This window comes from Tupaia chinensis, unplaced genomic scaffold, assembly GCF_000334495.1.
Source record: "Tupaia chinensis unplaced genomic scaffold, TupChi_1.0 Scaffold000226_1, whole genome shotgun sequence".
NCBI lineage: Eukaryota > Metazoa > Chordata > Mammalia > Scandentia > Tupaiidae > Tupaia > Tupaia belangeri.
The window spans coordinates 7,975,192-7,996,182 of NW_006159701.1; the positions used below are offsets into that span (position 1 = coordinate 7,975,192).

Sequence of the window (20,991 nt, forward strand, 5' to 3'; positions counted from 1 at the left end):
TCAGCGAGGAAAGGCCAGTTCAATTTAGAAAGCAAAGAGATGTCTTTACTGGGTTGGCCCCATAGCCTAGTGGTTACGTGGGCTGGATCTCACATAGCCAACAATGGTTCGAATCTCAGCCTCGATGTGTGAAAAATACACTGGAGCATGGTGCGCACGCCCCTAATCCCATCAGAGGGGAGATGGCAAAGGGCTGCGACATTGCTGTGCTCCATTGGATGGCGCTTTCCTCCCACCCCCCACCCCATCGCTGGTGAGTGCATGTGCTATCAATTTTAAAAATTAGTCTTTACTGTCTTCTTTGTTTTATAAAAGACACAGTTGGACCGGCTGGTGGCATGGTGGTTAAGGTGGCTGGCTCCACCCCACATGGCTGACTATGAGGTTCGAGCCTCCGACCAGGCGGCTTGAGAAGCACACCAGCACATGTGTGCACATGCCCAAAATCTTCAAAGGAGGGAGAAATGGAGGAAAAGGGACTGCACTCTGATCATCCCCAATGGGGTGGGTGGTATTTCTTTTCTTTCCCTGTCTCTCTTGCTCTCTCTCTCTCCAGCAAATGTAGGTACCCTCTGGCCTGTTAACAAAATTAATAAAAGCCACAGTTCACCTGGATGCGCAAGAGAACAACTAAATGGGCTGGAGCCCAAAGGAGGCCTGCTTGTATCAAAATCAGGTCTCTGGGTGCTGCTGGGAAACAGAAAACACTATAAAGGTGAACTGTGGGCCTAACAGGCAGCCGTCACAGCAAGAGATGATGAGGTAAAGCTAGACACTCCAGCCAGAGGCAGGGCATGCTCAACTTCCAGCTGCAGCCATGCTCGAGACTCACTGTGCTCCCTCGGAACCATGGCCGCTCTCTTTCCTGCCTCTCACTCCAGAATGTCTATCACCCAGTGCCGAGGTGCCTGCTCTGCCTCACTTTCAAACAGTGGTTCTCAACCAGCCAGGATGCTGCAGGACAATGTCTGCATGGATAGTCATCGTGACTTGGCAGTGAGATGCTACTGGCATCTGTTAGGTTGTCAGGAAAGTCAGGGTGTATTTCTCCATGGTTTTCTATGCAAAAATGCATCGTGACTTTCCTGATGACCCAACAGTAGGTAAAAGTTGGGGATGATTCTTTACACCCTGCAGTGCATGGAGCAACCTCACCACGAAGAACTACCTTCCCCAGAATGTCATAGTGCCAAGCTGAGAAATCCTGCCTTCTGAAGCCAGGCACAGGGAACTATGTGGTAACAGGAGTAACTCCCAACTGCCCATGGGCCAAGATCAATGGCTTAAATTCCCCTGTGAATGCCCTTCCCATCAGTTTCCACACATACATATTCAGCTCTCTGCCGGCCATGTCTACCTGAAGTCCCCGTGTACCACCGCGGTCCTCTGTTGACGGGGAAGATGGAGTGGCAGCCATTCAATGAGCCTCTCCATCGTGGGGATGCGTCCAGTTGCTGAGGCTCGGTACTGTTTAATCCAGGTTTGCACCTGGCGTGCAAGGTAGTCTCCTGAAGGAAAGAAGAGAAGACAGTATGCTAGTTCAACATCCTCCAAAGGCTCTGAGAGCTGACCAGCGCAGGGAAACCAGCAGTGCTGGGTGGTGGGGCTGCTTCCCCATCACTGTGCTGTGACTGGAGAAGTCCCAGATGATGCTCTTGCCATCTGAGGGAGAAGCCACCTGCCATTTTATCTTGGCTGGATCACTGTGGTCTGGGACCTGTTCCCAGCCACACAACCTCGATGCCTAATCCCCAGTCCTCTTAGAGAGTTTGGGAGCTTCCTAACAGTCCTTAATAAATCCCCTTTGGCTAAGAGCATGAACTCTGGAGCCAGACTGCCCGGATCCGGACCCCAGCTTTGCTAGCTGCAGGAGCTCAGGCAGCTCACTTAACCTCTGTGCCTTAGTCTCCTCCTCTTAGGACAGAGCTGCTGAGAGGGTAAAATCCTTGGAACTGTCCCTGGCACGTAGGAAGGACTAGACGAGTGTTGCTATTTTTATTCAGCTGCTCGCTGAGAAACCCGAGTGATGCCACAGGTGAGGGACTCACAGATTCATCTAGGAACATAAACTGGAAGGGATTCTGGAGTCAACCCAGCTCATAGCCAAACTCTTCAATTGGCTTACCATCTCTGAGCCCCCTTTGCTTCCTCAGTACAGTGAGAGTCGAAACCCACATTCCGTAGGGCTGCTGTAGATACTAAGTGAAGTCCACCTATTGTGTGCCAAGTTCAGAGCTGGCATAGAAGGCTGCTTGGTGAAGGGCCCAGCAGTGGGTACAACATGACGCCCTGTGAAGCTGCCCCACATGGGAGGTTTCCGGTTTGCATCCAGGTATTTCCTTGAACATATTGGGCATGCATGCCCACAATCCGGGCTGGCTGAGGCTGGGGGTGGATCGCGGCATCAAGACCCTGTTGAGGGTGCACTCGCACTCTTCATGTGCCCTCTCTCTCTGTGTCTCTTGTTCATGGAAGAAATACATTAGAAAAAACAGGAAAGCCTGGCCATCCCATGGTGATCAAGCCCCAGACCTGGTCGCTTGAGAAACACCCTGGCCATGTGTGCATGTATGCCCAAAACCTGGAGGGAGAGATGGAGGGAGGGGAAAGGGTTCCTGGGCAGGGTGGGGGGGTGCTTTCTCATGTTTCCTTCCTGTCTCTCTCTGGTAAGTGTATGTGCCTTTGGCAAAAATTAAAAAATAAATAAATAAATAAAATAAACACCTGCTCAATAAATGTTGGTCATTATTATTGTTGTTATTATTAATAGCTGTCAATTGACAAATTATTAGTTGCCACCATTACTAACAGAACACTTACTAAACAACATCTCAGGTCCCTGGCTATAAGACAAGCCCTCACACTTCATCTGAAGGGAAATGGGCCCCAGAGAAGGGTCTGGACAAAGGAACAGAGAGATCAACCTGTGGGGTCCACATATCATCAGAGCATCTCCACACTGGCCTTGGGAGGATCCCACGGGGCTGTGAGACACAGAAATCAAAATCCACAGGAATTTAACTCAAAGCAAATCAAGCTTTTAGAACTAACTCTAGTTTTCAATAAGAAACAGAAGATAACAATAAATTAAAAACACAAGGAAATTAACAGAGACAAATCTATAAGACAACTTGGTCTCTTAAAAATTTCGGGATCAGTATATGGCATAAGTGACCGCAGGTCAAGTTCTGGACCCAGCAGCTTGAAACTCATGCTTGGTGTGTGTGCGTGCATGCTCAAAATCCCAAGAGGAGAATTAAGGAGAAGGGATTTCAGCGTGGCCATCTTCCCTGTGGGGTGATTTCTTGCTGTTTCTCTCTGTCTCTCCAGCCTGTCCTGTAACAAAAATCTCTCTCAAAAAAAAAAAAAAATTAAAGAAATGGGGTTGGAGACCAGCAGATGGTATAATGATTATGTCGCTGAATTCCCATGTCGTTGAATGTGTTTCAACGACATGGGAATGTCGTTGAAGCTTAAAACCCACGCTGGCAGCTTAAAACCCACGCTGGTTGGGCATGTGCCTGCATGCCAAAAATCCTAAGAGGAGAATGGAAAAGAAGGAATTATAGTGTGGCCATCCCCCTGGGGGGTGATTTCTCGCTTTCTGTCTCTCTCTCTGGTGAGTGTACACACCCTATAGCAAAACAACTCTCTAAACAAATTTAAAAAAAGAAAAAAGAAATGGGGCTGGGGGACTGTTCTAGATTCTTTAATTGGATTTTAATTTGGGCAAAAATCCACTCACCTACTTATACAAGATATTTGGGGGATAATGGAGAATTTTGAATATGGACTCAGTTTTAGATATGCCAGGAAAAATGGTAAATTTTCTTGGATGTGATAATGACCTTGGAAAATGTCCTTATTTTTAGAAAATACATTCTAGGGTTGGCCCTGTGGCCTACTGGTTAAGGAAACTAGACCCCGCATAGCCAACTACAGTTCAAATTCCCACCCTGGTGGCTTGAAACACACACACTCTGTACACATGACATATGTACACAGGTATATGTGCATGTGTGACTAAAATCCTGACAGGATGGAGAAATGGAAGAGAAGGTATTGTGGTGTGACCATACCCCATTGGGGGGTGGTTTCTCCCTCTGTCTCTCTCTCTGTTTTTCAATGGCAAACATACACAACTCTTGAAATAAAAAAAAAAAAAAAAGAAAGAAAGAAAGAAAGAAAGAAAGAAAGAAAGGAAGGAAGAAAGAAAGAACAAAAATGCATACTAAAATATTTAAGAATGAAGTGTTGCAGGCTCCACAACTTTCTAATCACACAAATACACACAAAAACACACAATATATACATGTACAAATATGAGGGATTTCAGATGGTTTGTGGAAATGGAATTAAAATAAGAGTTTGTTGGGACCAGCAGTTAGTGTAATGGCTATGTCGCTGAACTCCCACATAGTTGACTGCGGTTCGAGTCCCGGACCCGGTGGCTTGAACTCACGCCGGGCGCGTGTGCATGCGTGCCCAGGATCTCAAGAGGAGAATGGAGGAGAGGGGACTGCAGCATGGCCACCCCCCCGGGGGGTGATTTCTCGCTTTCTATCTCTCTGTCTCTGTCTGTCTGGCGAGCGCACGTACCCTATAGCAAAAACCTCTCACAAAAAAAAAAATAATAATAAGAGTTTGTTTACAGAAATTTCTTTTGAAATCCATGCATAGTTTTATTTTTTTCATAGTACACATTTCATGAACTTTTTGAAATCCCTTCATATATAAGAGATAGATAAGGAGCAAATATGGGACAAAGTAACCATTGGTAAGACTAGTAGTGAGCATATGATTGATTATTCATTGTACTAGTTAAACTTTCCTGCTAATTTGCAAATTATCTTCAGAAGTTGAATACAAAAACAACAGAGGTGAGTCTAGAAGGAGCCCCTCATGAGAACCCCCTACGTGGATCTGGGACACCACCTACCATACACATTGACCCAGTGTTGCACACAAACAAAACACTTCGATATTTTAAAAAATCTATTCCTGGGACCAGCAGTTGGCGTAACGGCTATGTCGCTGGACTCCCATGTAGTCAACTATCGTTTGAGTTCTGGATCTGGTGACTTAAACTCATGCCAGGCACATGTGCATGTGTGCCCAAGATGCCGAGAGAAGAGTGGAGAAGGGATTGTGGTGTGGCCATCCCCCCGGGGGGTGATTTCTCGCTTTCTGTCTCTCTGTCTCTCTGTCTTTCTGGCAAGCGTACACGCCCTATAGCAAAAACCTCTCAAAAAAAAAAAAAAAAAAAAAGAAAAACCTATTCCTGTTGAAAAAAATATTTAGGGGAAGGGGTGAAAAAATGGAGAAGAATGGATCTTAAATACCTTTGGACAGTATCAGAAAGAAGAAAATATAAATGATCTAATGAGAGAAAAGATGCAGGGAAGAAAGTCTGTAGTCTAAGAAGGGATTTATCTACAGACAAAATATCCAAGTATGTAACAGCTCTATTAAAATGAATGGGCTCTCTCTTCCAGGAGGAAGCTGAGTCCACACCATTTTTTAGCAAACACTTGGTGTGTTAACGCCTTGAAACCATTCAGTTCCTAAGGGCCAGCTGCCAGTGACAAACGACTAGCCCCAGGCTCACCTTGCTTCCCGTAGTCTTCCAGGCCCACAGCCTTCAGGTCCACACTGTGAATTTTGCACAGGACTCTGTTCATGGCAGTATATATGGCTCGTCTCTGGCTGGGCTCCAAGCCTGGCAAGGAAGGGTCTTTGTAGATGAGGCCTGGGCAGTACTCCATCAAATAGAAAGGAGTGCCGATGACACTAGGAGGGACAGAGACGGTGTTGTAGGGGCATGACTCATAAGGTGGTGGGCATTAACCATGACTGCTCTTCCTAATGTCCCAGGGGTACACTGTGGGTGCTGATGAGGCGTTTGGCACAGAGTACTGGACACCGCCTTTTTCCTTTGCACAGACGCAGAGGGAGTTAGATGTAACCACCACTGCCCCCAGCAGATACACAGGCACACCTACACCCGTCTATACTGCTTTGCTTGCATGCCTCTGCCTTCTCATTGGTCCATGTGTAGAAACCATGGGATGGGTTTAAGTGAGAATGAAGGAAAGCAGCATGTTAAAAGAGGGGCTTTGGAGTAGTGTAGAACCAGGTTTAAATCCCATCTCTGCCGTTCACTAGACAGCATCATGACCCTGAGAGACAGGAAGCCTCCTGAGCTTTCCCGTTTTATTCATCTGTAAACAAACCTACTTCAAGTGGTAGTTTTAAGAATTAAGGGAGCAACTAGATAGAGTCCCTGGCATGGGGTCTGGTTCCAATGAGGACTCGGTAAATATCTCTTTTTGTTACTGGTGTTACTTTTACCATAATGTGGTAGTAGGGAAGGACACACATACCTTCCGATAGTCATAAGGCGACCCACTTATATGTCATTAACCCATCTTTTAGTCATAACTAAAGTTTGCTACTCTGAAAAATTGTATTGAAAATTCTATCAGAGGGCTGGCCAGTGGTGTGGTGATTAAGGCAGCTGGATCCCAAGTGACCGCCTGCACAGTTCACATCCCACACCCAGTAGACTGAAAAACATGTTGAATGCATGTGCATGCCTGCTCAAAGGAGAGAGAGATGGGGGAGACAGGAGTGCAGTGTGAGCATCCCCCAGTGGGGTACACTACCTCACTGCCTGCTCCCTCCCTCCCTCCCTCTCTCTCTCTGGTGAATACAAGTACCCTCTGGCAAAATAAAAGTTGAAAAATGAAAATTCCAAGATTCTAAATGTTTTCCTAACTTGAAAAACTGTTTATAAAAGACACTAATGGAATAACTGGGAATATTCAGACATTGGCTACATATTAAATAATATTAAACAGGCCAGGAGGCAGAATGATGGTTAAGGTACTGGGTCCTCTATGGACAACTGTGCAGTTTGAGTCCCAGACCTGCTTGCTTGAAAGTCATGCTGGGCATGTGTGCTTGTATTCCCAAAACCTGAGAGGAGAATAGAGGGGAAAGGACCATGGCGTGGCCATCCACCCTAGAGGGTGATTTCTCACTTTCTCTCCCTCTCCATCTCTCTCTCTCTCTCTCCGGTGAGTATACATGCTCTCTGGCAAAAAAAAAAATCTATAATAATAATAATATTAAACTATTGTCAGTTGGTGTAATGGCTATGTCACTGGACTCCCATGTTGCTGACCGCGGTTCAAGTCTTGGACCCGGTGGCTTAAACTCATGCCAGGTGCGTGTGTGTGCGTGCCCAAGATCCCGAGAGGAGAATGGAGGAGAAGGGATTGTGGCGTGGCCATCTGTTCTGAGGGGTGCTTTCTTGCTTTTTGTCTCTGTCTCTCTCTGTCTTTCTGGTGAGCGCACATGCCCTATAGCAAAAACCTCTCCAAAATAATGATAATAATAATGAATAAAGTTAAATAAAATTATTTTTTAAAAATCTCTAAAGAAAAAAATGTTTTTGACCAATTGTCACAAAAGCAGCCATGTCTTTATCTTTCAAGAGAACAAAGATCTGGAACCAGCAGTTAGTGTAATGGCTATGTCACTGGACTCCCACGTAGTGGACCACGGTTCGCATCCTGGACCCGGTGGCTTAAAACTCATGCTGGGCACATGTGCGTGCATGCCCAAGATCCCGAGAGGAGAATGGAGGAGAAAGGATTGTGGCATGGCCATCCCCCCTGGGGGGTGATTTCTCACTTTCTGTCTCTCTGTCTGTCTCTGTCTGTCTGGCGAGCGCACGCGCCCTATAGTGAAAACCTCTAAAAAAAGAAAAAGAGAGAGAGAACAAAGATCTGAGAACTTCCCAGAGAGGCTGCTCTAAAGTCCCTTTTATCTCCTACCCAAATTTTTATTTGTCTTTAACAAAGTGAAACTTAAGTTAGCGTATGGGCCTTTCTCCTTTGTAGCTTGAATATGCAAGGGTAAAAATACACCTGAGCTTTACCTTGAATCTTCACAGAGGTCGAGAACATGGGGGACGGGCACACCAGCACTTGCAAGCGCTTTCATTACTCTGCCAGAAGAAATGCAAATATGTGTAACGGTTGGCTGAACTGAGACTTTCTTAAATTGCTTTCCTGATTCGAAAATGAGTACATGTATACATTAAAATGGAATCATAAAAAACATTCAATTGACCCAAAAGTACATAAGAACAAAATCCAAATGAGTCAAACAAAAATGGAGAAATCATAAACCTAAATCAAACATGTCAGTAATTATATTACATTTAACAGATGAAACATTCCAATTAAAAGACAGAAATTGTCAGGTTGGAGGACCAGCAGTTAGTGTAATGGCTATGTCACTGGACTCTCATGTAGTCGACCACAGTTGGAGTCCTGGACCCGGTGGCTTAAACTCACACTAGGCGCATGTGCGTGCGTGCCCAAGATCCCGAGAGGAGAATGGAGAAGGGATTGTGGCGTGGCCATCCCCCAGGGGGTGATTTCTTGCTTTCTGTCTCTCTGTCTCTCTCTGTCATTCTGGCGAGCGCCTGCGCCCTATAGCAAAAACCTCTCAAAAAAAAAAAAAAAAAGCTGAGAAATTGTCAGGTTGGTTTAATAAAGCATGACCTAACTATCTTAAGTCTACCAGAGACATTTTTTTTGAGAGAGATTTTTTTCTATATGGTGTGTGCACTTGCCCGAGAGACAGAGAGACAGAAAGGGACAAATCCCCTCCCCGGGGGGATGGCCACACCGCAATCCCTTCTCCTCCATTCTCCTCTTGGGATTTTGGGCACGCATGCACATGCACCTGGTGTGAGTTTCAAGCCGCCAGGGGCAGAGGCTCAAACCACAGTTGACTACAGGGGAGTCCAGTGCCTTAACCACTACACCACCTGCTGGCCCCCATGGAAACATGTTTTAAACAAAAACACATGTTGAAAATAAAAGGATGAAAAAAGAGGTATATACAATTGGCAAGCCTTAGCAAGCTGGCATGGTTTGCTAGCTTGTTGCTTATTGATTTATGTTTTTGCCATAGGGCATATGCACTCACTAGAGAGAGAGAGAGAGAGAGAGAGAGAGAGAGAGAAGGTGAGAAAGCATCCCATAGATAGGATAGCAACACTGCAATCCCTTCAGTTCTTCCTTTGAGATTTGGGGCACACAAGCCCAGTGTGTCTTCCAAGCTGCTAAATCCAGTTTAACCCTGCAGTTGCCATGTGGGATTCAGCCACCTAAACTACCATGTCACCGGCTGTCCCCATTTCTCCTTTTTTGTGTTTACCTTATTCATGAGAGCAAGCGCATACACGTGCATCCAAGTGAGACAGACAGACTGACAGGCACCTGCAACAGGGTAATGTCAACCATGACCCACTTCCCCCAACCTCCAGCTCCTCAGGAACTTGGGTGCCTGCACACCTGGCATATCTCAGGTCGACTCAGGATCTGAACCCATTGTCAGCCATGTGGCTTGTAGCACTGCAGTGCAGAATGCCACTGCCTGTACTGAGGCTGGGCCAATTGAATTCTTTTTAAAGATTTTATCATAGAAAATTTCAAACACATAAAAGTAGAGAGATTCATTTAATGAACTTCCATATAGCCATCATTCAGCTTAAATAATTATCAACTCATGGTCATGCTTGTTTTGGCTATATCTCTACTGATATATTGATCTTAAGACTAAAGGTCTTAGGGCTGGCAGGTAGCATGGTGGTTGAGGGCACTAGACTCCTACATGGCTGACCACAGTTCAAGTCCTGGACCTGGCGGCTTGCTTTCTTCCTTTCCTGCTTGCTTGCTTGCTCGCTCACTCGCTCTCTCTCTCTCTCCCTCCCTCTCTAGTCAAGTTTTAAATAAATAAATAAAGTTAAATAAAATAATTCTTAAAAAAAAAAAAAGACTAAAGGTTGGGGCTGGCAGGTGGCATGGTGGTTAAGGGCGCTGGACTCACACATAGCCATCCACAGTTTGCATCCTGGTCCTGGTGGCTTGCTTTCTCCCTTTCTCTCTCTCTCTCACTCTGTCCCTCTCTGATCAAATTAAAATAAATAAATAAAGCTTAACAAAATAATAATTCTCAAAAAAAAGGACTAAAGGTCTTAAAAACTAATATTTACTAAAAAAAATAATTAAGATCAACAAGTGTCTCAATAATGCCTTTTTTCCTTTTTTTTAAAAGAATTATTTTTTATTTAACTTTATTTATTTATTTTAATTTAACCAGAGAGGGACAGAGAGAGAGAGAGAAAGAGAGAAAGCGAGTAAGCAGGCCGCCCTGTCCAGCAACTGAACTATCGGTCAGCCATGTGGGAGTCCAGCGCCTGTAACCACCACACCACCTGCCAGTCCCAATAATGTCTTTTTTCCTATGGCCTGGTGGTTAAGGCAGCCAGATCCCACACGGCCAACCATGAGGTTCAAATCATAGACCCAGTGACTTGAGAAACATGCCAGACGCGTGTATGTTCATGCCCAAAATCCCAAAAAGGAGAGAGAGACAGAAGGAATTGTGATGTGCCCATTCCCTGTGAAGAGTGCTTTCTCCTCCTCTCTTTCTCTGTCTCTGTGGCAAAGGTATGTGAGCTCTAGCAAAATAAATAAATAAAGCCTTTTTTTCATCTAGAAGTTCCAAAAAATCTGGTCTGACAGGTTTAGATATAGAAAAGAGAAGACTTCCAAACTTCTAAATGAAATTAAATGTTCTTATTTAAAATAACATGGAAGGACCAGCAGATGACATAATGGTTATGTTGCTGAATTCCCATGTAGTTGACTGCGGTTTGAGTCTCAGACCAAGTGGCTTAAAACTCATGCCAGGTGTGGAACCAGCAGTTAGCGTAATGGCTATGTCGCTGGACTCCCATGTAGTCGACCACGGTTTGAGTCCTGGACCCGGTGACTTAAAACTCACACTGTGCGTGCGTGCCCAAGATTCCAAGAGGAGAATGGAGGAGAAGGGATTGTGGTGTGGCCATCCCCTCTGGGGGGTGATTTCTCACTTTCTGTCTCTCTGTCTCTCTCTGTCTTTCTGGTGAGCGCACGTACCCTGTAACAAAAAAAAAAAAAAAAAAAAAAGAAGAAGAAAACTAATGTCAGGTGCATGTATGTGAATGCCCAAAATCCCGAGGGGTGAATGGAGGAGAAGGGACTGCAACATGGCCATCCACCCTAGGGGATGATTTCTTACTTTCTGTCTCTTTGTTTCGCTGATGAGCGCATATGTCCTATAGTTTAAAAAATAAATAAATAAAAGAAAGAAAGAAAAGTAGTAAGAGAGAAGGAGATTGATAATAGTAGTCTTAAATATCTCAGGGCAGGGCCTGAGACTGTGAACTGTGGAGTACGGCTGACCAGCCCTACCCCCACACCCCACGCCCCAGGCCCTGAGAATTTACCTGAACTCCCTCTCAATGGCGTGGGCAGATGGAAGGAGTGTCCCTGGGGGTTTCTTCCTCAGAACCAGCTGGTGATGGGCCAGCCTGACGTAATATGTTGGATTTGACTGCCCATGGTCAAACTGGAGGAGTTCCAATGGGCCTACAAGTTTAAAAACAACACTCAAACTGGATCTGGAGACATGTCTGGGTGGACATTCTTTCTTTCTAACAAGTTCTGCATTTGAGATACAGTGAAAACAACAACAACAACAAAAAAAAAACACCTCCTCTCTGGGTATCAGAGATTGAGCCCTAGGTACACCTTGCCAGCTCCAGTCCAGAATCACATGCTGCTACAGTGTGCAAGGGCCACTTGCTTTACACTATGACAATTTTCTCACTTTGTCTGGGTGTCCGGTTTTGTCCTCCTTGCCAACTCCTGCTCCAATGAACAAAAACATTTTAGTTCTGTTTATCAACCATCAGCAGTCATGGCAACCCATTCTGCCAAGTCGGGTGCTTTAAGCCAGAGGGTGAAAGTGCCCTTGTGTGTCCCTCAGCCCATACTCAGCCAAACCACGCCTGACACTGATGTGACAGCTGAGAGGAGCTATGCAGGAGCCTTAGGCTTGAGCCCAAGCTGCTTCCGTGAAATGCAATTCCCCACCCCACGCGACTGAATTTAAGGCTCCCTTACAAGCTCTTGGCTGAGGTGGACCTAATGAACAACCCTCAGCTTCAGAAAAAGGCTAAACTCTGACGTGGATTCGCTTCCCTTGGCCAGAGGGATGAGAAAGCATGAGAGTCAGCCTGAATTAGTCAGAACAGCCCCTCCACTGCACAGAGGCACCACCAAGAATCCTGTCTCGGGAAAACATCATAACACGGAATTCCACGGAGCTGTTCCCATGGTTCAGTAATTAAGGGAACTGGATCCCGCATGGCTGACTATGTGTTTCAAGTCCTGGACCCAGCAGATTGAGAAACATATAGGGCACGTGTGGTGTGTACCCTAAGTTCTGAAAGGATGGAGAAATGGAGAAGGGATACAGCATGACCACACCCCATTGGGGGTGATTTCTCCCTTTCGTCCCTCTTTGGTGAGCACATGTACCCTCTAGCAAAATAAACAAACAAACAAACAAAAAACACAATAGAACTTCACAAACAAAGCCTTTTGCTTTTCTTTTTTAAAGAATTATATCATTTAACTTTATTTATTTATTTATTTTAATTTGACCAGAGAGGGACATAGTAAGAGAGAGAGGGAAAGTAAGAAAGCAAGCCACTAGGTCCAGGGCTCAAACCACGGTCAGCCATGTGGAAGTCCAGTGCCCTTAACCACCATGGCACCAGTAAAGTCTTTTTCAAGGATCAAGTGGGTGAGGCAAAGCTTTGTTCCCAGGGATAAATGTATTCAAAAGCTTATGAGGGAGGAATGTGCAGGAAGAGAGCGCTTGTCACATTTTAAAATCATGAAACCTTAAAGTCGCCTTCACAGAGCAGGCTGTCGTCTCCAAATACCATGAGGGCTGACACGGCCCTGAGCACACAATGTCATCCCCAGGGTCCTCTCCTTGACAGCCACTTGCAGGCAAATGCTACCATACAAGCCACACTCTCAGGAGGAAGACAGGATGGGGACAGACATTTTCATGGATCCATAAAAAACGGTGAGGCTTGGGGCCAGTAGGTGGCATGCTGATTAAGGTGCTGGACTCCCACATGGCTGACTGTGGTTCAAGTCCCAGACCTGTCAGCTTACTTTCTTATTTCCTCTCTCTGTCTCTCTCTCTGTCTCTAGTGAGTACACATACCTATAGCAAATTAAATAATGATAATAATAAATAAATTAAAAAAAAAAAAGGTGAGGCCAACCATGGTTGTGCAGCAGTAACAGCACTCGGCAATGCTAGGCCATATAGGAAGGTCCCAAGTTCAAGTCTCAAGGTCTCTTGGTGCATGCTAGGCACGCACGGGTTCTGATGGTCCTGGCTGGCTGAGGCTGGGGGAGGATCACACCATGAAGACCCTGTTGGTGTGCCTGCCTCTGTCTCCCACACTCATGGAAGAAAGTAAATCAACTTTAAGGGGGGAAAAGGAGGCTAATGCTTTTTCCCAAGCACAACTGAGAGCCGCACTGAGGTCCACTGACCCAGTCGCTAAGCTCCTCACCACACTGCCTGTGAGTCCCGGCAGATACCCTCAGGGTTTAAAGATGAGAACTGGACGGAAACCCTAGCATTGGAGAGAATTACCATGATACAAACCCCTACGTACCTGTGGTTTGGATCCCTAGTAAGCCTTTGAGGTACTTCTCCAAGGAATCTTTTGGAATCTCCATGGTCTTTCTCACAGGACGAGTGTTTGGAATGCCCATTCTTAATGTAAAACCCAAAAGAGTTTCTAACTCCTTTACTGCGGTCTCAGGGTCATTAACCTGGTTTCAGAGAGAATACTGAACATGTTCGTTACCCAGCAAGAACTTTGGAGCCAGGATAGTCAGCTAATAAGCTAATAAGGAAGCATTGGAATAAGTAGAATGAGATTCCTCTTCCCATTTATTTCCTAACCACATGGGACTTTCTACCTGCATGGAAGCAAACCCACTAAGAATTCATCCTACTCTTGGGACCAGCAGGCGGCATGGTGGTTAAGGACGCTGGACTCCCCCATGGCCACCTGTGGTTCAAGGCCTGGACCTGGCGGATTGCTTTCTCACCCCGCCTGCCCCTTTTCTCTCTTACTCTGTCCATCTCTGGTCAAGTTAAAAATAAAGAAATAAACTTAATAAAATAATTCTTTTTTTAAAAAATAATTCATCCTACTCTTGCGTTATGAGGGCAAAAGACTGTCTCTGTCTCTCTCAGCCCATCTTCTTAATGAAAGCCCAAACACAGACAGCTGGCCCGAGACCCCCATCTCCAGGGACTTCTTGGTCTTACTCCCGTGACCTGGGCAGCTGGTGTAGCTGGTAGCTGCTGGCCCCTACCTGGACCAGAATCCCCAGGACAGTCTGACTGCTGTCTTAAATGCCTTCAACCTGCCACTCACTGACTTGTGTATCTTTTCATAAACCGATTTCTAAGTATGTGTTTATCTTTTTTTTTTAAGAATTATTTTATTTAACTTTATTCATTCATTTCATTTTTTTAAAATTTGACCAGAGAGGGACAGAGCGAGAGAGAAAGAGAGAGCAGGAAAGTGAGAGAGCAAGCCTCCAGGTCCAGGACTTGAACCGTGGTTGGCCATGTGGAAGTCCAGCATCCTTAACCACCACGCCACCTGCTGGCCCCTGAAAATACAAGCAGCTAGTCACATTGATTTCACAGTTAATGAAAACTAAGGTGACTGTGGAAACGTGGGGGAAATCTGCTGCAGACAGCTACAACTACAAATGTAAAAAACTGCATGAAATGCTTGCACCGGTGTCCGGTGAATAGGAAAGGCTCAAAAAACAGTGATAATGACCTTAATGGTGTGAATACCAAGTCTGGCAGCTGCTTTTAGGTTCGGTCCAAGATCGTCAAGAAAGATGGCCTCGGAGGGCTGCAGGCCGAGCTGCTCTAAGCACAGCTTGTATATCCTGAGGTCTGGCTTACACACTCCTTCCAGGCAGGATTCCACAACCTGGGGAGGGACAGAAACAAGAGATGAGTGTCCCTAAGAGAGGATTGCCCACATGCGTGCAGGCGAAGGGCAACAAGAGAGAGCTCTGGGTAAAATAAGTCAGAGCCTGGGGACAGACTCAGAAAACCAAAGTCTGGTTCAGATACCGTGACCTTGTACAAACAGTGAAACCCTGTGGGCCAGCCCTTGGTGCAGTGGTCAAGCACAGTGTAACAGGAGTCAGATCCCACATGGCCAACTGTGGTTTATCTCAGACCCAGCAGCTTGAAAAACACACGGGGTACTTGTAATGTGTGCTCAAAAGCTGACAGGATGGAGAAATGAAGGAAAAAGAATAGCGTGACCATGCCCCGTGGGGGAGTACTTTCTTCCTCTAAGTGCACATGTCCTGTGTCAAAGAAAAAAAATTTTTTTAAGCAATGAAGCCACAATGGGCCTGTTTCATCATCAATAAAATAGGAACAATAACAGCCACCTTATCTTAGTAGCTACTGTGAAACTGAAATGAAACGCAAGTTCCAAATGACAGACCATTTTGCAAATGCTACCTATGGTGGCTTCACAGTGCAGATGAAAAGCTGTAGTACAGAAATGTCACTGTTCTGTTTTCAGAAGGACACTGTTCATTGCTACAAAGTAAACATGACCTTAATGTTCATTTTGGAAGTGAAAAAAAAATCCATACTCAATTTAGACAGATCATTCCTATGAGAAGACTGACCCCAAAGAAGCCATCAGTGGCAAAAACACTATTCCTTTCGTGCTAAGAAGCCCTGTGCCCTGACAGCCTTGCTTCTGCCATTGATGTGATCTGGCACCAGGTGGGGCTGATGAGGACTCAAGAGAACTCTGAAAAAGCTGTTTCAGTATCAGGGTGTCTGCGATCCAGTGACCCCCTCCTCTTACCCTGTCCTCAGGGCTTAGTCTCCTAGAAAGTGGGCCCAAGACATTCATATAGGCCTACAACCTATACCCTCTGGTCTGCCCTAGGCTAGAACTAAGCTGACCCAGTGCTGGAATGACTCAACCTCTCTGAGGACAAGGACAAGGGCCCCTCCCTCTATTCCACAACTGCATTCTGGGTTAGGTAAGAACAGCACTTTCAGGTAAATACATGTCCTGATTAAACTGGATCTCTTGGGCCAGCTCTGTAGTCTTGTGGTTTAGAGAGCCAGATCCTTCACGGCAGACAGTTTGCCACAGTTTAAATTCTGGCTCTGGTGGCTTAAAAAACCCACCAGTTGTGTGTGCATGCATGCCCAAAATCCCAAGAGGAGACTGGAAGAGAAGGGACTGCAGCATAGTCATCCCCTCAGGGAGTGGTTTTTCACTTTCTCTATCTCTCTCAGGTGAGCGCATATAGCAAAAGCTCCAAAAAAAAGAGACTTCTGTCAGAGGTTTCCCCAGCATGTTCCAGGCTACCCTGACTTGCGCTACACTTGGTGAGACGGTTCCCATTGCACTGACACAGGCTCTCCAGGCAGGAATGACCAGAGGAAACGGTCCCCAGGTCTATCACAACTCTCAAAGTCCCAGAAGACCGACTGCCGATCTGGCCTTTGGAGTCTCTAGAGGGAGTTATTGCTGCTGTCATTTATAAGATACAAATAAACATTTAAAAAGTAGCAAATACAGCAAAGCATGTCGAAATTATACCATAAACATTAAAGCAAATCGTGTGCAATTTAGTAGAGAAGTAAATCGGGCCAGGGAAGGCCGTCTATTATCTGACAGTGCTGGTCTAGGAATTCACACCATAGCGATGGAGGGCAACATAGTGGATCTTGGGAGAAAAAAGATCAAAGAATCCAGTAAGATGTGGGGGCAGGGCCAGTCCCGTAGCCTAGTGGGTAAGGGAGCTGGATCCCACGTGGCCAAGTGTAGTTCAAACCTCGACCTTGGAGGCTTGAAACACACACCGAGTATGTATGCATGTGTGCCCAAAATACTGACAGGGAGAAACGGGAGACGGGGTGTGCTGCAACCACACACCATTGAGGAGGATGCTTTCTCTCCCCTCCCTCCATCTCTGGGGAGCACATACACCCTCTGGTGATTAAAAAATTGTTAAAAAGAAAGATTTGAGGGCTAATGGAAATGGTCATCTTATATGAGGACTAAGGTTTGAATTCAGAATGTAAGGGAGTCTCTAACACTGAGGTTTCGACCAACTCCCTTAAATATGTGACCTTGCTAAGAAGACAGTGATATTCCGAAAGCCGTGTTTCCAACCTATTATATCAAAACTAACTTAGTCGAGCATCCAAATAAAAACCCATTTGTTCGAAAGACAGCACTTAATGTTGCATCTGTACTAAAGGTGCAGGATCTGTTCCAACTGTTTCGGATCACCTCAAGCTTACCACATCAAACTGATTCCGATCCAGGGGCAAAAAGCTTTTTCCATTGGGAAGGTGAAAATTATTGCTCAAGACCGCCGTCTGAAGGCCTTTTGCCCGAATTCGAGTTATGGCCTCAGTCATCACTGGGAACTGCTTTGCCACTTGCTTACTCGTCAACAGAGAGAAAAATGAGTCCACGGGCACCAAGGTCTTTGTCTATGTGCAACGGACAGAAGAGAAGAACCAGTGATCATTAATAGTGAGAACCACCCGTGACCGACAGGAAAAAAATCCTTATTTCTGGCTTCCTACTGCCATCTGGTTGTAAGAGTCTAGACCATTGGCTTGCTACCCCCCCACCCCTGTGTTCAACTTGGCATGTCAGGTTTTAAATAGTGACTCAGAATTAGAGTCCCAGAGATGAGAGAATGGAGCTATTTATATCAATATGATGGTTCAATGAGCTCTTTATTCCACTCATAGATTGATGGTCTTAAAAAAGTCAGCACACTGTAAGAGGATACATTCATCTGTAAAAGTGTATTACACAGATGGAATTTAATTTTTAATGATACAGAAGGCATTTAATGATTTTATATTGCTTCAGTATCACCATTAGTAACTTCAGTTACTGATCAGTGTTTCATTTTTTAAGTTCAATCTATGTGGGTTTTGAAAGGCTGGGGCCAAAAGGTGGCATAGTGGTTAAGGTGCTGGACTCCCACATGGCCAACTGTGGTTCAAGTCCTGGACCTGGTGTCTTGAAGCTCATGCCAGGGGGACCAGCAGATGACACAGTGGTTACATCACTGGACTCTCACATGGCCAACCACAGTTTGAATCCCTGACTCGGTTGGCTTAAAAATCATGCCAGGCGCATGTGCATGTGTGCCCAAGATCCTGGAAGGAGAATGAAGGATAAGGGACTGCAACATGGCCATCCTCCCTGGAGGGTGAGTTCTCACTTTCTCTCTCACTGTCTGTCTCTCTTCCAAGCACATATGCTCTATGGCAAAAACCTTAAAAAAAAAAAAAAAGCAAAAAACTGTTTCAATAGGGCTAGCATGAATTTAAAGAAGTTAATATAAATACAGAGCTTAGAATAATGCATAACAGAAAATACTCAATATTATTATTGATTTAAATAGGCAGAAGACTTCAGTTTCAATAACTGGAGAAACTTAGAGAATATTTTTACTTATTCACATATGAAGTTAAAATTGAGTACTTAGAGATGGAAAAAGTAGCTTAAAAACATCTTGTGGTGGGCTGGCCCTATACCCTACTGGTTAAGTGAGTGATCCCACATGGCCAACTGCAGTTTGAATCCTGGCACCAGTGGTTCAAAATACACACCAGGGGGTGGGAACCAGCAGTTAGCATAATGGCTATGTCACTGGACTCCCACATAGTCGACTGCAGTTCGCGTCCCGGACCCGGTGGCTTAAAACTCACGCCGGGCACGTGTACGTGCGTGCCCAAGATCCCGAGAGGAGAATGGAGGAGAAGGGATTGCGGCGTGACCATCCCCCCTGGGGGGGGGGTGATTTCTCACTTTCTGTCTCTATGTCTCTCTCTGTCTGTCTGGCGAGCGCACGCGCCCTATAGCAAAAACCTCTCCAAAAAAAAAAAAAATACACACCAGAGGGGACCGGCAAGTGGCACTGGACACTCCCACATGGCCGACCATGGTTCGAGTCCCGGACCTGGTGGCTTGCTTTCTCACTTTCCTCTCTCTCTCTCTCTCTCTCTCTCTCTCTGTGTGTGTGTCTCTCTGGTCAAAATTAAAATAAATGAATGCATGAATAAATGAAATTGAATAAAATAATTTAAAAAAACAGTCAGCGACCATAGTTTAAACACACACAGACACACACACACCAGGCATATGTGCATGCCTGCCCCAGATCCTGACAGGATGGAGAAATAAAGCACAAGGGATTGTGGCGCACATCCCATAGGGGATGCTTTCTTCCCCTCCCTCTGTCTAGCGAGTGCATGTGCGCTCTGGCAATAAAACTAAATGAACATATACATATATATGCTTTTATATATATATATACACACACATACACACATATATATATAAGTATATGCTTATATATATATATAAGCATATACTTATATATATATACACGTACATATACATGTATAGTAGGTTATTAGGTTTTCACTTTATTTTCAGTTTAACCAGCTTATAGATGACTGTTGCAACAACTACTCAAGGCCAATAAATTAATATGGAAATGTAGGTGGTTATTACTTTTTTTCCCCCTAATTTGCTATAAGGTGCATGCAGTCACCAGAGAGACAAATAAAGAGAGGAAAAGTGAAAAAGCAAAAGCACCTCCCACGGGGGATGGCTATGCCACGATCCCTCCTCTTCTACTCTTCTCTCAGGATTCTGGGCATGCACACACATGTGCCCCTTGTGTTTTTCAATCTGCCAGGACTGTACAGCCAGCCATGTGGGAGCTAACCACCTTAACCACCCCTCAATGGGCTTGGCACCCAAGGTTATTTTTTTTATCACTTACCATTTCAGAGCAAAGCTTCCCAAATTCTTGTAAGAACTCCTCTGTTTTCATCTCTCCTCTCATAAATCTCATCCAGGGCCCACTTTCACCACCTGTGATCAAGGCTTTCAAAATAGTTCCAGAAGGAATGTGATTCTGTACCTCCCATTCTACAAGAAGTAAAACAAGCAAAAGTGAAATACTTTGTCAGCTTGCTGGGCTTCGTGGAGCTCAGGGGAATCACCAGACCAGTCCTATGGCAGCACCATGGTGCAAGGGTGGCCACTACTGAGAATCTGGAGAAATTCAGGAGCCACAAGATCTCAAGCTCAGAGCTCCTAAGGAAGCGTGAAACCAATGTTGGGATAGAAAGCACAATGCTGTCAGGCATCAGGGCCTTTCCACTTGCTTGAGAAAACTGGACACTGCAAGACGAGTGCTCTTTCTTGGTCTCTCATTAGCTGGATTATATTCTTTAGGTCATTTCCATGTTCCTGCCACACACTGAGGAAATGTACGAAGGAATAATCCAGATCCTGACAGGATCCCCAAACAAGCGCTTCATAAGCTATAGCAATTAAAAAAAATTGTTATAAGGTGCGTAAGCTCTCCAGAGAGAACTAGAGAGAGAGAAAGAGAGAAAGCCCCCCTCTGGGGTAGGGGGGTGATCATGCCACAATCTCTTCTCCTCTGTTATCCATCTGGGATCTTAGGCACGCATGCACACACGCCCAGCATGTTTTCTAAGCCACTGGGCCTGGGACTTGAACTACTGTGGGATCCATCTTAATCACCATGCCACTGGCTGGCCCTTATAGTAGTCTTTATGGAAGTATAACTTGTGTGACAATGACATGGAGGATGCTGTCTTGTGGAATAAAGAACATTTCTACCCACAAAGAGCTAAGACAATGGATGGATCATATAAATGGAATAATTTGTGTAATGCTAGGAACATTTGGACAAGGGATTTGTACAAAGTTGTTTTTTCTTTCTATAATATAGCTGCTAGGGGCAAATACACACATATCAATAATTACACATCTAAGGCATGATATACTTTATACATACTTTTTGTTTTGAAATGAAAATTCTTTTTTTTTCTGATAAGAGTTCCTGGGGACCAGTAGTTGGCGTAACGGCTATGTTGCTGGACTCCCATGTAGTC

The 20,991-nt window shown here is 45.2% G+C and overlaps 1 protein-coding gene across 3 annotated transcripts in view; it reads right to left on the reverse strand.

Moving 5' to 3' along the window:
* ACAD10 (acyl-CoA dehydrogenase family member 10) overlaps window positions 1–20,991 on the reverse strand; it is a 65,176-nt gene that overhangs the window by 26,778 nt on the left and 17,407 nt on the right. For 2 of the 3 annotated variants that reach the window (XR_003549332.1, XM_006147995.3), the window contains exons 1-8: window positions 19,845–19,998; window positions 17,329–17,523; window positions 14,807–14,965; window positions 13,616–13,775; window positions 11,354–11,495; window positions 7,946–8,014; window positions 5,609–5,790; window positions 1,358–1,508 (exon numbers count right to left, since the gene is read on the reverse strand). Coding sequence is in view for 2 of the 3 variants with exons in the window: in XM_006147995.3 (XP_006148057.1) it covers window positions 1,358–1,508; window positions 5,609–5,790; window positions 7,946–8,014; window positions 11,354–11,495; window positions 13,616–13,775; window positions 14,807–14,965; window positions 17,329–17,523; window positions 19,845–19,916 (1,130 nt within the window). In the remaining variant the exon portion in view is untranslated. Of the gene's footprint in view, window positions 1–1,357; window positions 1,509–5,608; window positions 5,791–7,945; window positions 8,015–11,353; window positions 11,496–13,615; window positions 13,776–14,806; window positions 14,966–17,328; window positions 17,524–19,844; window positions 19,999–20,991 lie in introns of those variants that run through there. The other variant, XM_006147996.3, reaches the window with a different exon arrangement.